The 12,526-nt window shown below is 40.7% G+C and overlaps 1 protein-coding gene across 13 annotated transcripts in view; it reads right to left on the reverse strand.

The window, feature by feature from the left end:
• ATXN7L1 (ataxin 7 like 1) overlaps positions 1–12,526 on the reverse strand; it is a 148,591-nt gene that overhangs the window by 16,606 nt on the left and 119,459 nt on the right. For 12 of the 13 annotated variants that reach the window (XM_056573550.1, XM_056573548.1, XM_056573549.1 and 9 more), the window contains 3 exons: positions 3,155–3,411; positions 1,328–1,410; positions 330–586 (listed from right to left, as the gene is read on the reverse strand). In XM_056573550.1, the coding sequence (XP_056429525.1) occupies positions 330–586; positions 1,328–1,410; positions 3,155–3,411 (597 nt within the window). Of the gene's footprint in view, positions 1–329; positions 587–1,327; positions 1,411–3,154; positions 3,412–7,425; positions 7,567–12,526 lie in introns of those variants that run through there. The other variant, XM_056573557.1, reaches the window with a different exon arrangement.

Here is a 12,526-nt window from a genome sequence, read left to right on the forward strand (position 1 = left end):
CAATTAATAAAAAATAGGTATTCAAAAGACACATGTAGAAAGCTGAACATGTCAAAATGTCATCAAAAATCATAGGCTAATGTAAACATAGATGAACTATGATGAGAATAATGGACAGATGTTCACTGCTTAGAGTAGAATGAAGTGTGTTCCCACATTCAGGATTTTTGAAGCCAAATCCAGCAATGGGTTTGAGAAGAGGATACGTCTCAGACTCTTGTTTATATATGCCCTTCATTGATGATCAACTCCGTGCGTTGGCTTCAGAAACTGCACCAAAAAAGCTAAAGTGTGTCAGTATACGGGCATGAGCAATATCTTTAGCTCACCTAGGTAGGACAGAATTGGGTGGTCGGGCTTTTGCAGGTGATGTCACTTTTGGTTCCGGAGCAGAGCTGGCAGACGACCCTGACGACTGTTCTTGCGTTGCCGCAGGCTGGTTTTGATGCGTTTCTCTTGAGTTCTGTGGATGATCTTTGTCTTTTATTACCTCTTTATCTCTTGATCTAGCCTTGTGTTCAGCTAGGAGAATGTCAAATGGTTTCTTACGACCTGGAACTGCTCGTCTGTGGTTCAGTGTATGTGTCTAATAAACAAAGAAATACATACAGATATTGTGCCAGTTACAATGAGAAATACAAGACTACTCAAAAAATCGACAACACTTATGTGCTACTATTCATTCATTCTGGGACCCCCTGTAATCTCCAGAACAGCGCCCCGGGTCTCTGATAGAGAATAAATGAAGCAGCAGTATGCATGAGCAGCAGGTGCTTCTTTCATACCAAAGAACTGGGCTTCTGTTCTGGAGATTACAGGTGGTTCCCACAGTTGGACCCCCCCCCCCCCCCACGATCTGACAATTATCCCCCCAACCTGCGGGTAATAGATAAGTAATTTTAAAAGTCGAAATACTCCTTTAAGTATAGCATGTAAAAGGTCTAGTTTAAGTATCCGCAACAAAGAAAGGTAAAGTAAGTCCGGCACTGCAATCCACAAATAGGGTCTATGGGAGCTTAATAAAAACACCTGGGTGGCTATACGGGGGTGCAGTAGTTTAAGTATCTCTGATCACTAAAAAAGTTGTTAGATGTCAGATGTCTACTGAGCAGGTCTCCATATAAGATCATAAAAGGAGTGTTGGTGGAAATATACAGCATTTGCAGAATGGTCCTTACATTCCCGATTGGTCCATTGTTACATACTAGACAACATACATTGTTACATAATAGACAAGTTACTGTATTATTATATCAGAAGAAAGTAGACACACTATAAAAATGAAATCTATGGACACACAGTTTACATACACTGGTATGAAAACTACCTTGCATGTGAGAGACCTTGTACACGGCTTCTTAGTCTCAGGATCCAGTACTCCACAGTGCTTATTTGGGTCAAATTCTCTTTCTGTTTGGCAAAAGACAAATGATATGCTTACGTTGCTGAACCAAATGAGATGAAACACATGGATTTGTACGGCATTATGATCTGCACTGATATGGATGCCATAGAATTGTCCCTCAATTGAATGCTACATTTTACTGTTAGATCACTCAAAACATAAGAAAATGTTCCTGTATCTAGATCTTGCTATTACATTCTTGTTAGGTCACCCATGAAGTCCACTTAGGGTGTATTCACACGTACAGTATCCTGCACATATTTACATTGAACTCCTCAAATCTGTGCAGGATACTGTACGTGTGACTGTACCCATAAGCTCCTCTTAGATTGTTCAGCTGGTGGTCACACATGCTCAGTAGCCCCAGAACCCAGATCATCTTGTACACAGGCGCCAGGGGGATTCCAGCCAATATGAATCAGTGCACAAAAAGCAGCTTCTAACAAGGAAACAGGATAGCCACTTTAACATTGGTTATAACATAGTTAAACTTTTTGAAGCCATTTGTCCATGGTATAAATGGGCACTGCCACTATAAACTTTTTTTTATTTTATTTTTTAGAGATTATATAAAATTAGACAACTTTACAATTTGTTAGCATTAAATATTTTACCCTTTTTTGGGGGAAAAAGTTCTGTCTAGTGAAAATACTGCTACTGAAAAAACTATCTCCCTTATTTTACCAATCACATGTCACTATAGCTAGGATCAAAAATTGTAAGACCTTTAATTATTAAAAGGCTATTTCAGGCATGCCAAATTCTTCTTCTTCTTCTTTTTTTTAAAGAAACCATGTTCACCTGCCCCACTCACTCTTACAGCACCAAGTCCCTGCTGCTCACCACTTTCTGTAATATCTTTATACAGGAAATGCCCATGCAACCAATCAGTGGTTGAGGTGGGTTAATGCTTTGGCCAGTGATTGGCTGGGCGGGCATTTCCTGCATGAAGGAAACAGGATGGGCAAGCAGTGAGAATCTGATGCCACAGAAACAGCAGTTGTGGGGTATCTGGGCAGGCAAGTATGTTTTCATTTTTTTAAAGTCTGGTATTAAAATTTGGTATATCCCGTTAATAAGGGGAACCTGTATGTCAGGCTATATTCCTTACGACTCTGGCTCTACTCAAAAGGAGTTGTCTAGTAATATGAGTATTCCCATTTCATACCCCTAGAATATGCCATCATCATTTTATTGTCGGTGGCGGTCTAACCACTGGAACCCCCCAGCATATATGAAAATGAAGGTAACAAAGCACTGGTGTAGCATTGTGCTCGATACTCTGTTTTTCCCCTGCCCTGCAGCCCTTTAACTTGTATGGGGCCAGTTTCCTGCATAGTTGAGAGATCAGGTGAACCTCTCAGCAGGGAACCTCTCTCTACCAATGGCATAACCGAGGAATATGCCATTTTTTTTTGACATGGGAAAACACCTTCAGTTTCACAAGGCACATCTGCATGAATACGTTTACAAAAATAAGATGTCAAAATAATAGTTTATGTCGCAAAGCACATGTCGGATAACTTCTATACCAAATCTTGTCTTTAGTGTTTCAAGAAGATGGTGTATTACGCATATATAACAGTCATTTATTGGGCACAACTGAAGATACATTACCCTAGAACAGAGGACTCAAACTGTGGCCCTCCAGTTGTTGCAGTTGAAGTTTTACAACATCTAAAAGGGCCACAGTTTGAGACCACTGTCCTAGAACAAGACCTAAACAGCTTATATGGATGCTATACTCACCACAAATTCGTTTGTAAGGCTTGTTACTACTTTTGGTACCATTTTGATGCTTTTTGTCTGAAGATGATATTCCTTTCCCATTGAGGATCTTTTCCGGTGAAGGGGGTACAGGTTTTGTGACCACAGACTGTTTTGCTAGGGAGGATGCTGAAGATGCTGCTGAAGAGGAGTTAGTGGAGGAATTCATTTTAACATTGGCACCATCTGCTTTTACAAGATTTGGGATTTTCTCGAGGCTCACTACAGGAACAGGACCGCTGGAAAACAAAATAGCAATGAGACAGGTTACATCTGATAGGAATGTGCAGTTTGTATCTTTGTCTTTTTACAAAATGTAATCAAAACATTTAAAAGGGAATGTACAGATTCCTGGATACAGTTAGTATTACATTAGGTTAACAAAACACAATACTTTGTAGAACCTTTTATACAGACCATATTTTGCAGCACAGTACAGACATCTGGATAATAACTGATAAACTTAAGGGTTAATAACAGCTAATAGCTTACACCAAATGCAGGTGGTCCAACCCCCCAAAGAGAGGCACAATGACATAACTATTACTAAAGTAATATGCAAAATATGTCCAGAAACAGATTTTATTTTACAATGTAATTAGAAGTATCACATAAGACAGTGTTCAGACAATATAATGAAACTGGATAATATTGACATAATCAACTAAGTTAAATAATGCCTTACTATGTCATAATAAGTTCCTCAGACACACTCAACGGAGCAGATTCATCAAAACTAAAAGAAAACTGCCCATGGCAACCAATCGCAGCTCGGCTTTAAAATAAAAACTGAACTGTGATTGGTTGGTATGGGCAAATAACATCAATTTTCATCAATCTGGGCAAATATGTTCTTAAAGGATATTTCCACAATTCAGAGTCTATGGAGTTTTATTTTTTCACAGTGCCACTAGGCACTATAACTCAGTGGGTAGTGCACCGGCATGCAGGATTTCAACTCCTAACCATAACCTTATATTTCCAGTATGTGATTACATTAAAAATTTTATTTTTTCTATTACTTTTCTATCACTTTTTTTGTATTGGTTTTACCAACCTTTTTAACACCATGTATCAATGTTTTGCTCTTATCTTCTTTTGTATTTGCTGTAACCCCTTAATGGCACTTTTATCATGAGGATTACATTATCGATAATATCTTTCCCTTACAGAAGCAGTTAGAAACCTGAATGCTGGTTGCCTGTAGAACTACACTATTTAGTATTTCATTTTTAAGTACATAGAACAAAAAATCTGTCCCAGCCCTATTTTGTGAGGCTAAAAAGACTCCCTAAATTAACAAAATTCGTAAGATCATAGGCCAAAGTCTACATGCTAGCAGTGCTGGGCATCTTTAGGAATACAGTTATAGATATGGCCAGAAACCATGCGAGTAACATCCTTTTCATGTTTTCTCAAGATTCATCTTCAGAATATTCAGGGGGCTGAGGAAGTACACTGTAGCTGGCAGTTCCAGAATAAACTGTAGACAGTGATCTGTGCAGTCACCTTGTAATGTGATCGGGTACAGTAGGAAGTGGCAAACCCCTATTAACAAATTGGCACTGTTATCAGGCAGTAAGGCAGGTGACTGAAAGGAAGACAAACCAGGGGACTATTCAATGTATGAACAAATCATCAGTGGAAACACTACCTTCAAACTCCATTTACACTTCAATATTTTAATTACAACAGTAAATATTTATGTGTAAGGTACAAAATCACAATACATTAAAACACTAAAAAACAAATGTATTTATCATAAGAGAGAGTGTGTGTTATGAATAATAGATGTTGATGAACATATGTACATATGTTATAAATAACTCTTATATATTGGTCACATTTTACTTGCTAACCCTTTCCTATCAGACATATCTGAGGACTGCACCTTGTTTTTCGATTTCCCTCTTATTCTGTGGGTATTGGTGTCATTTTTCATCTAACCCTAATGTTGTGAGCTGCAATTTCCTTTACTTTAAAACACTGATCTAGGTTACCGTGGTCGAAATGCAGGGTCCATTACATTCCAAACAACTTCATGACAGCTTTAAGAGTACCAGTCAGAAAATGGGTGAAAAAAATGCATCTAAATCATTGAATATTCTTTAGAGTTGAAAGGGTATTCCCATCTTAGGGTGCTTTCACACCACGTTTTGTACTTATGGTTCCCGAATACGGCTGGGAGGAGGGGGGCGGGGCTTAATCGCGGCGCCTGCATTCAGCCGTATTCAGGAACCGTATTTTATGCATGTCTATGAGCCGACCGGAGTGAACCACAGCCTCCGGTCAGCTGCGTTTTCGGCCGTATGCGGTTTCCCGACCGTAGGCAAAAACGCGGTTGACCACGTTTTTGCCTGCGGTCGGGAAACCGCATACGGACGAAAACGCAGCCGACCAGAGGCTGCGGTTCACTCCGGTCGGCTCATAGACATGCATTAAATACGGTTCCTGAATACGGCTGAATGCAGGCGCCGCGATTAAGCCCCGCCCCCCTCCTCCCAGCCGTATTCGGGAACCGTAAGTACAAAACGTGGTGTGAAAGCACCCTTAGACATGTATGCATTGATATATTTATATATGTCTTTTATATGCTGGTTCCACCTGCAGGAGCCCTGGCGGCAGAAAGTTAAACAGATTTGTAAATTACTTCTATTAAAAAATCTTTACCCTTCCAATACTTTTTAGCAGCTGTATGCTACAGAAGAAATTCTATACTTTTTGAATTTCTTTTTTTGTCTTGTCCACAGTGCTCTCTGCTGACACCTCTATCCATGTCAGGAACTGTCCAGAGCAGCATAGGTTTGCAATGGGGATTTTCTCCTGCTCTGGACAGTTCCTGATATGGGCAGCAGGTGTCAGCACTTTTGGTAGATTAGAAGTTAAAGCGCAAGCAACTGTCATGATATCTGGGTGCAATAACCTGCACACAGCTTTTGTACTGTGTGCAGGTGGTGTGTGTATAGCAATGTTTTTACCTAATATTTGCAGGCTTTCATGACCCCAAAAAATGCTTTTGATCAAAGCCACTGATGGTCGGATAGGCGCGAGGTACGCGATGCCCTGCCGCCACCACGCCCACCCCCTGTATGTCAGCGCTGGGATCGCTGTGTGATTGACACACAGGTCCCAGTGCATGCGCCCTTCAGGTCATCCAACATGCGCTCCCCCAGTGAGCACTCGCTCCTGCCGCCGTCTTCCTCTCTGCCCCTAGTATTGGGAACTGTCCTGCTTGCGCGTGCGTCTCCACCAGAGAGAAGAAAGAAGATAACGGGCACGAGTATAATAACCAGCCAAAAAATGTGAGCTGAAGGGCGCATGCGCAGGGACCTGTGTGTCAATCACACAGTGGTCCCATCGCTGACATACAGGGGGTGGGTGGGGGCATCGCGTACCTCACACCTATCCGACAGTCAGTGGCTTTGATTAAAATAATTTTTTGGGGTCATGAAAGCCTGCAAATATTAGGTAAAAACATTGCTATACACACCACCTGCACACAGTACAACGGCTGTGTGCAGGTTATTGCACCCAGATTTCCTGACAGTTGCTCTTTAAAGGTTGAGCAATTGCTGATCAAACAATTTTCTAAATGGACAATCATTCCCTAGACACAGCCATACACATCTCAGTCTATATTGGTGGTCAGGTGTTCAAACTGGCCATACATGATCAATGACACTAGACGAAGGGCAAAAAATATTTTTAAGAATGGTCAGAGAACATTGGATTGTCTTGAGGGAAAAAAAACTACAATTTTTTAGCCATCCTTTTTTAACCATTTGTGTATGAAAAACTGGCTTTTTTTATAGATAGCTGAAAACCCCAATAAAAAAATGGCTGTTTTTCCAGCTGTAATTGGTTGAAAAAAAAATAATGTGTGCGCACTTACAACAGTTTTACTATTGAATTTAATAGTAAACCCATACAATACCTGAGGACAGGTGTGGCGCTGTTTTTGGAAAAAAAAACAGTTATGTTTTTCTAACCCTGGATAACTCCCTTTAAATGCTTGAGATCATGACAGTACTATTAGGAAAAAATGAGAAGTATGGTTTATTTGCAAGGGTTTCCAATAGAAAGCCGCTACTAAGTAAAAGGAACAAGGCAGCACAGTTTTGGTTTGCATAGTTGTATCTGAACAAACAATGAACATTCCAGAACAATCTTCTTTGGACAGACGATACCAAAAAGTAACCATTAAGTGCTACGTTTGGTGAAAACCAAACAAAGCATGTCAACAAAAACTATACCTCATGCCAGCTATCAAGCATGGTGGTGGAGGGGTGATGATTTGGACTAGTTTTGCAGCCACAGGACCTGGGCACCTTGCAGTCACTGAGTCGACCATGAAGTCCTCTGCATCCCAAAGGATTCTAGAGTCAAACGTCGGGCCATCTATCCAACAACTAACGCTTAGTTGTGGGTCATGCAACAAGACAACGATCTCAAGCACACTAGCAGTTCTATGACAAAATGGCTAAAAAAAAGAAAATAAGGTGTTGCAAAACTGCTGTTACCCATTTTCAGAGCAGTCATTCCTCATGGTATTGCCAGCTGCTACATTTTTGTGAACCCTTTAATGTGGATTAACAATGCTGCAGATCTTTTTTCATACTCCCCTATTCATTATAATGTCCTGGAAATCAAGTTAATGCTTGTGACTTCAACCCAACTAGGAATTTGTGAACACTTCCACAAGTAACGTATAATGAAAAAGATACCAGTTTCAAATTACATTAAAAACACATCCCCTATGACCAGGCCAGTGGTTCATTATGTTGTAATACAAAAAAACACCCTCTAAAAGGTTTATCTGTTTTGACCATTTAAAAAAAGCATACTGATTGCTATATAATGTTCAGTGAACCGGATCTTGTGCGTGTCGGCGGAGCTGAATACACGCCCGCCTTTTAAGTATGTGCACCTCCCCATTCTAGTATAGTACACACACACTGCACACTGTATAATGCCATCCCCACCCATCTGATGGAGAAGCTAGCCTATCAGATCGGCTACCAAGCCCTATGTCTCCAGAATGGTGGGACAATCAGCATGCCATAAACAGGTATGTGATCACCCTCCCCTTGCCTGTCTATAGATGCCACTATCTCGTTTTATTACAAAGAGACCACAAGTCCTCTTAAGATTCTTCCAGCTATAGAGGCCAAGATAAAAATAAGGGATTTTCAAGCTTCTTATTGTTGAGGAATTAAAGAATGTTTTGTCTAGATAAGCTTCTCCAGCGACAGAATTTACCAATATCTGAGACTGAATGTGTTTTCTAGGAATAAATTCTTAAGTGCATGTCATTATTATTATGTATCTATAGAGGTCTTCTGATGTAGACAAAATACATATCAGTGAAGGTCTAGGAATTCATATGAGGTGCGCACTATACCAGTCTGGTTATGAGGGTTTTCAGATTGCACCTACCGGTATTAATCTTTAAATATTTACCATTAAATCATAAAAACTTTACACTATCTCAGCTGGATATGCTTTCTTCTTCTCATTTCCATGAAGGCAGTATTTATTATACACACATCTTGTTTAACACTTATGGCTAGAACTGGATAGCAAGTTAAAACAATTATGAGAAGTCTGCTGTAAATTCATGCATAGTTCGATTTAAAAAAAAAAAAAATGTTTTCTTTGTATTCAGATCTTATTGTGGTGCCAAATTAAAGTGGTTTAGTTTAAATGGGCACTATCACCAAAACTATAATTTTAAAAACAATAGAACCATCAGGGGTGTGGAAATTTAATAAACATCTACTTGTCCCTCATGACGATCCACTTGTCAGGACCAATTTTCCCTTTTACACTCTAATTTTTTCCTCCTCGCCCTATAATAGCCTTAACTACCTACTATAAAGATACCTTTTAATTTTTCAATAACATATTCCCTGAACCAAAAAAAATAATAAAAAATAAAAAAATAATAAAAAATAAAAAAATTATATATATATATATATATAAATATATATATATATATATATATATATATATATATATATATATAAAATCGAGGAAGTGAAATTGAAATAGTAAAAGATAATTTAGCAGATTTGGTGGTTTTCTTTTCTACAACATTTACCTTGTGGTTGAGCTAACATGTTATTTTGATACTTTAGGTCGCCTGATCACAACAATACCGGATTTGTATAGTTTCCGTCAGGTTTTACTAATTAAAAAAAAAAAAAACTTTTTCGATTTTTTTTTGACTCCTATAGCTTTTTCATTTTTTTTTTCGCATACCAGGCTGTATGAGAGCTCATTTTTTGAGACAATTTGTTTTTTGTATCGGTACCATTTTGGTACTGATCTGACTTTTTAATCGCTTTTTAACTTTTTTTTTCTGGGATATTATAAAAATTGCAATTCTGTGGTTTGGTATTTTCTTACATTTACGTCATTTAACGTATGGGATACATTATGTTATATTTTAAAAGTTAGTACAATTACGCATGCAGCGATACTAAATATGTTTATTTTTATTATGTTTACATGTTTGTATATAGGAAAAGGGGGTGATTTGAACTTTTAACATGTAAGGGGTTAATGTGTGTCTTTAAAACTTTTTTTTTTTTTTTTTTACACTTTATTAGACTTTTAGGAGGAATCACTAGATTCTTCATACAGATCAATAGAGTTCTATTGAACTCCATTGATCTGTGTGCTCTGCAATCCATTGATAGAGCCTAATCCAGCCAGGCTCTATCAATGACAGAGCCATAGACACCAGGGAAGCAGAGGTAAGCCCTCCGGCTACCTCTATAGTGGATCAACTCTGCCCCCCCCCCCCCCACTAGCCGTCCAGGGAGCATTCACATGTCCCTTTAAATGCCAGCTTTGACAGCAGCGATCTACTAAAGGGTTAATAGCCAGCCACGGCTATTAGCGGTGGCCCCCAGCTACTGAAAACAGTGTACGGAGCGGGCAGGAGTCGGAAGCCCGCTCCATACAGACTGCTGAGCACCGCCGTGCTTGTCAGGTCCGGCCCTGCTTGCCCGAAGGAGGGCTAAGGCCCGGAAAAATGTATTTGCCCGGCGCCCGGAACTGCATGTCCCGGGCGATAGGACTTCCACATCCCTGGCCATAGAAAATAAGTATCTCTCTAATACTATTTTATTATTATTTTTTTCCCCACAGTTTCTCTCAGAAAACTGCTTCTATAAAAGTGGCCACTAGAGGTCCTCATAAAATGCCCCACACCTGTTACTATGGTCTTTCCGACGTTAGCAATATCAGCGTCTCAGTCGGAATACAGGAAGGGAGGGGGAGGCTTTATAAGCCTGTGGAGAGGAGAGCGGGCAGTGAGTGAGCTGCTGTGATTGGCTGAGAGGAGGCCACACCCCCTCACACCTCCCCAGCTCTCTGCAGCATCCAGAAGGAGAATGATTCAGTGCACAGCTCCATCCATAGCATAGAGGTGTGACAGTTTGCCAGCCCAGTAGTAACGCGATGGCAAGGGGAGGTTTGTTACAATGTGCACCTCAGTAGTAAAAAAAGGAGGAGGTTTGTTACAGTGTGCCGGCCCAGTAGGAAGGAGATGGCATGATGAAGGGGGTGTTACTGTGTTTTTATCAGTGTGTGATCCCATTAGTAATCAGATTACATAAGGAAGAGGAAGTTTGTTACAGTGTGTCACCCCAGTAGTAAGAGAAGATTACATGGGGAGAAGGTTTGTTACAGTGTGTCACCCCCAGTAGTAATGAGATTACCATAGAAGCCTCAATATAAGTCTGACTCAGTGACTGTCTCATAGTGCTCCTCCCAGTCCTGTCTGCTCCCCCTGCTTGCCACCGCACCGCCATTTTGTTGCACGCTCAGCCTGCCCTGGAGGATCGTCTACTCTGTACTCCATCTTCTCCCGCCGGCATGGTAGGTCAAAGCTGCCACTAATGTTACTCACAAAGTCACACACGTTGTGCTGTGCTGCGGCCCCAGCTAGGTATGTAAGTGACTGCATTCGTCCCAGCCAGGGCCTCTGTCTGCACTGCTATTCATATGGGGGTAAGTGCACAGCAGAGCATTGCACCCTAGAGTCTTCTACAGACCCTAAGGTGCAATGCTCTGCAGTCTGCACATACCCACTATGTGTATAACAGTGTGTTTAGTGTACATTCCTATTCAGGTGGGGGTATGTGCAGAGCATTGCATCAGTCAGTGACCTAGGGCCTCTGAGTCTGCACAGTCAATGCTATTCAGATCTGTACATACACTAGAGTGCACTGCTCTGCACATATCCCCCATGTAGAGCAGTGTGTGTACAGTCCTATGTTAGTGGACGGGATTGGACAAAAAATCATCGGGAGCGGGATTGAAAAACCAGTCTTGCACAGGGCTCTACTACAGAGTGTATAAGGAGAACCGCAGGCAAACTCCAGTAATCCTTACTCCTCTCTGTGTAACATGTGCAGCATAAAACCAGAGAGTAAAGGGTTACAGAGCAGAGTGCAGTGATCGGCTGAGGGAGAAGGTTTAGTCATCTACATTGAGGGCAAAAGAGGGACACGCCCCCTGCCTGAGAGAAGATGGAAATTCAGTGTGATCTGATATAAGCGGATAAAAATAAATAAATACAGAAGCTAGACAAATAAAAGTTATATGTACATGATCAGGATGAGGAACTGAGCAACGTATAACTTTTTATTTTTTTTCTGTGTTATGATAGGTACGCTTTAAATAATCCATTCTCAACTACCCTATTAATGAGTTAACAGAGGGGATTCACTTAAAGGAGACCTCCGGCATGGGAAAGTTAAAAACAAGTTTCTTTTATGCACCAGATAATGCACTTACCGATCGGTAACACTTTGTTAGAGGATAATTGGACCAGCCGTTGTCCTGCAATCGGCACCGAAAGATTCCGATACTACCGGGTTTATGGACTTCAATTCCCATGAAACCTCACTTCAGCTTCCTGAACTATGCTCACCACCCTCCTGCTCTGATGCAAAAGCAGTGACCCTACTGCAGCTGTGCTGCGGTGGCAACACAATTTGCCTGCATAGAAAGAGGGGAGTGAGGTGTGCTCAGCCAATCATGGCTGAGCCCTGATGAATATGTAAGAGGTGGGAGTGCCAAAAATCAGGGAGGTAAGAAGAGAAATGCAGAGTAAGCTAAGGATTCGACCACTAGATGGCCACCGCCATAGGAATTATTGGTGGGCGAAAGTGAGAGTTGGAAAAGACCTACTGAATGAGCGCTACAATAGGGACAACGTAAGTGCATTGCAATGTTCTATAACTTTGTTACAGGGAGAGAAATAACAATGAATGTTCTATCACAGAGGTCTCCTTTAAAGGGATACTTGGCCCCTAGACATCTTATTCCCTATCCAATGGA

The sequence above is a fragment of the Hyla sarda genome, chromosome 4, assembly GCF_029499605.1.
Source record: "Hyla sarda isolate aHylSar1 chromosome 4, aHylSar1.hap1, whole genome shotgun sequence".
NCBI lineage: Eukaryota > Metazoa > Chordata > Amphibia > Anura > Hylidae > Hyla > Hyla sarda.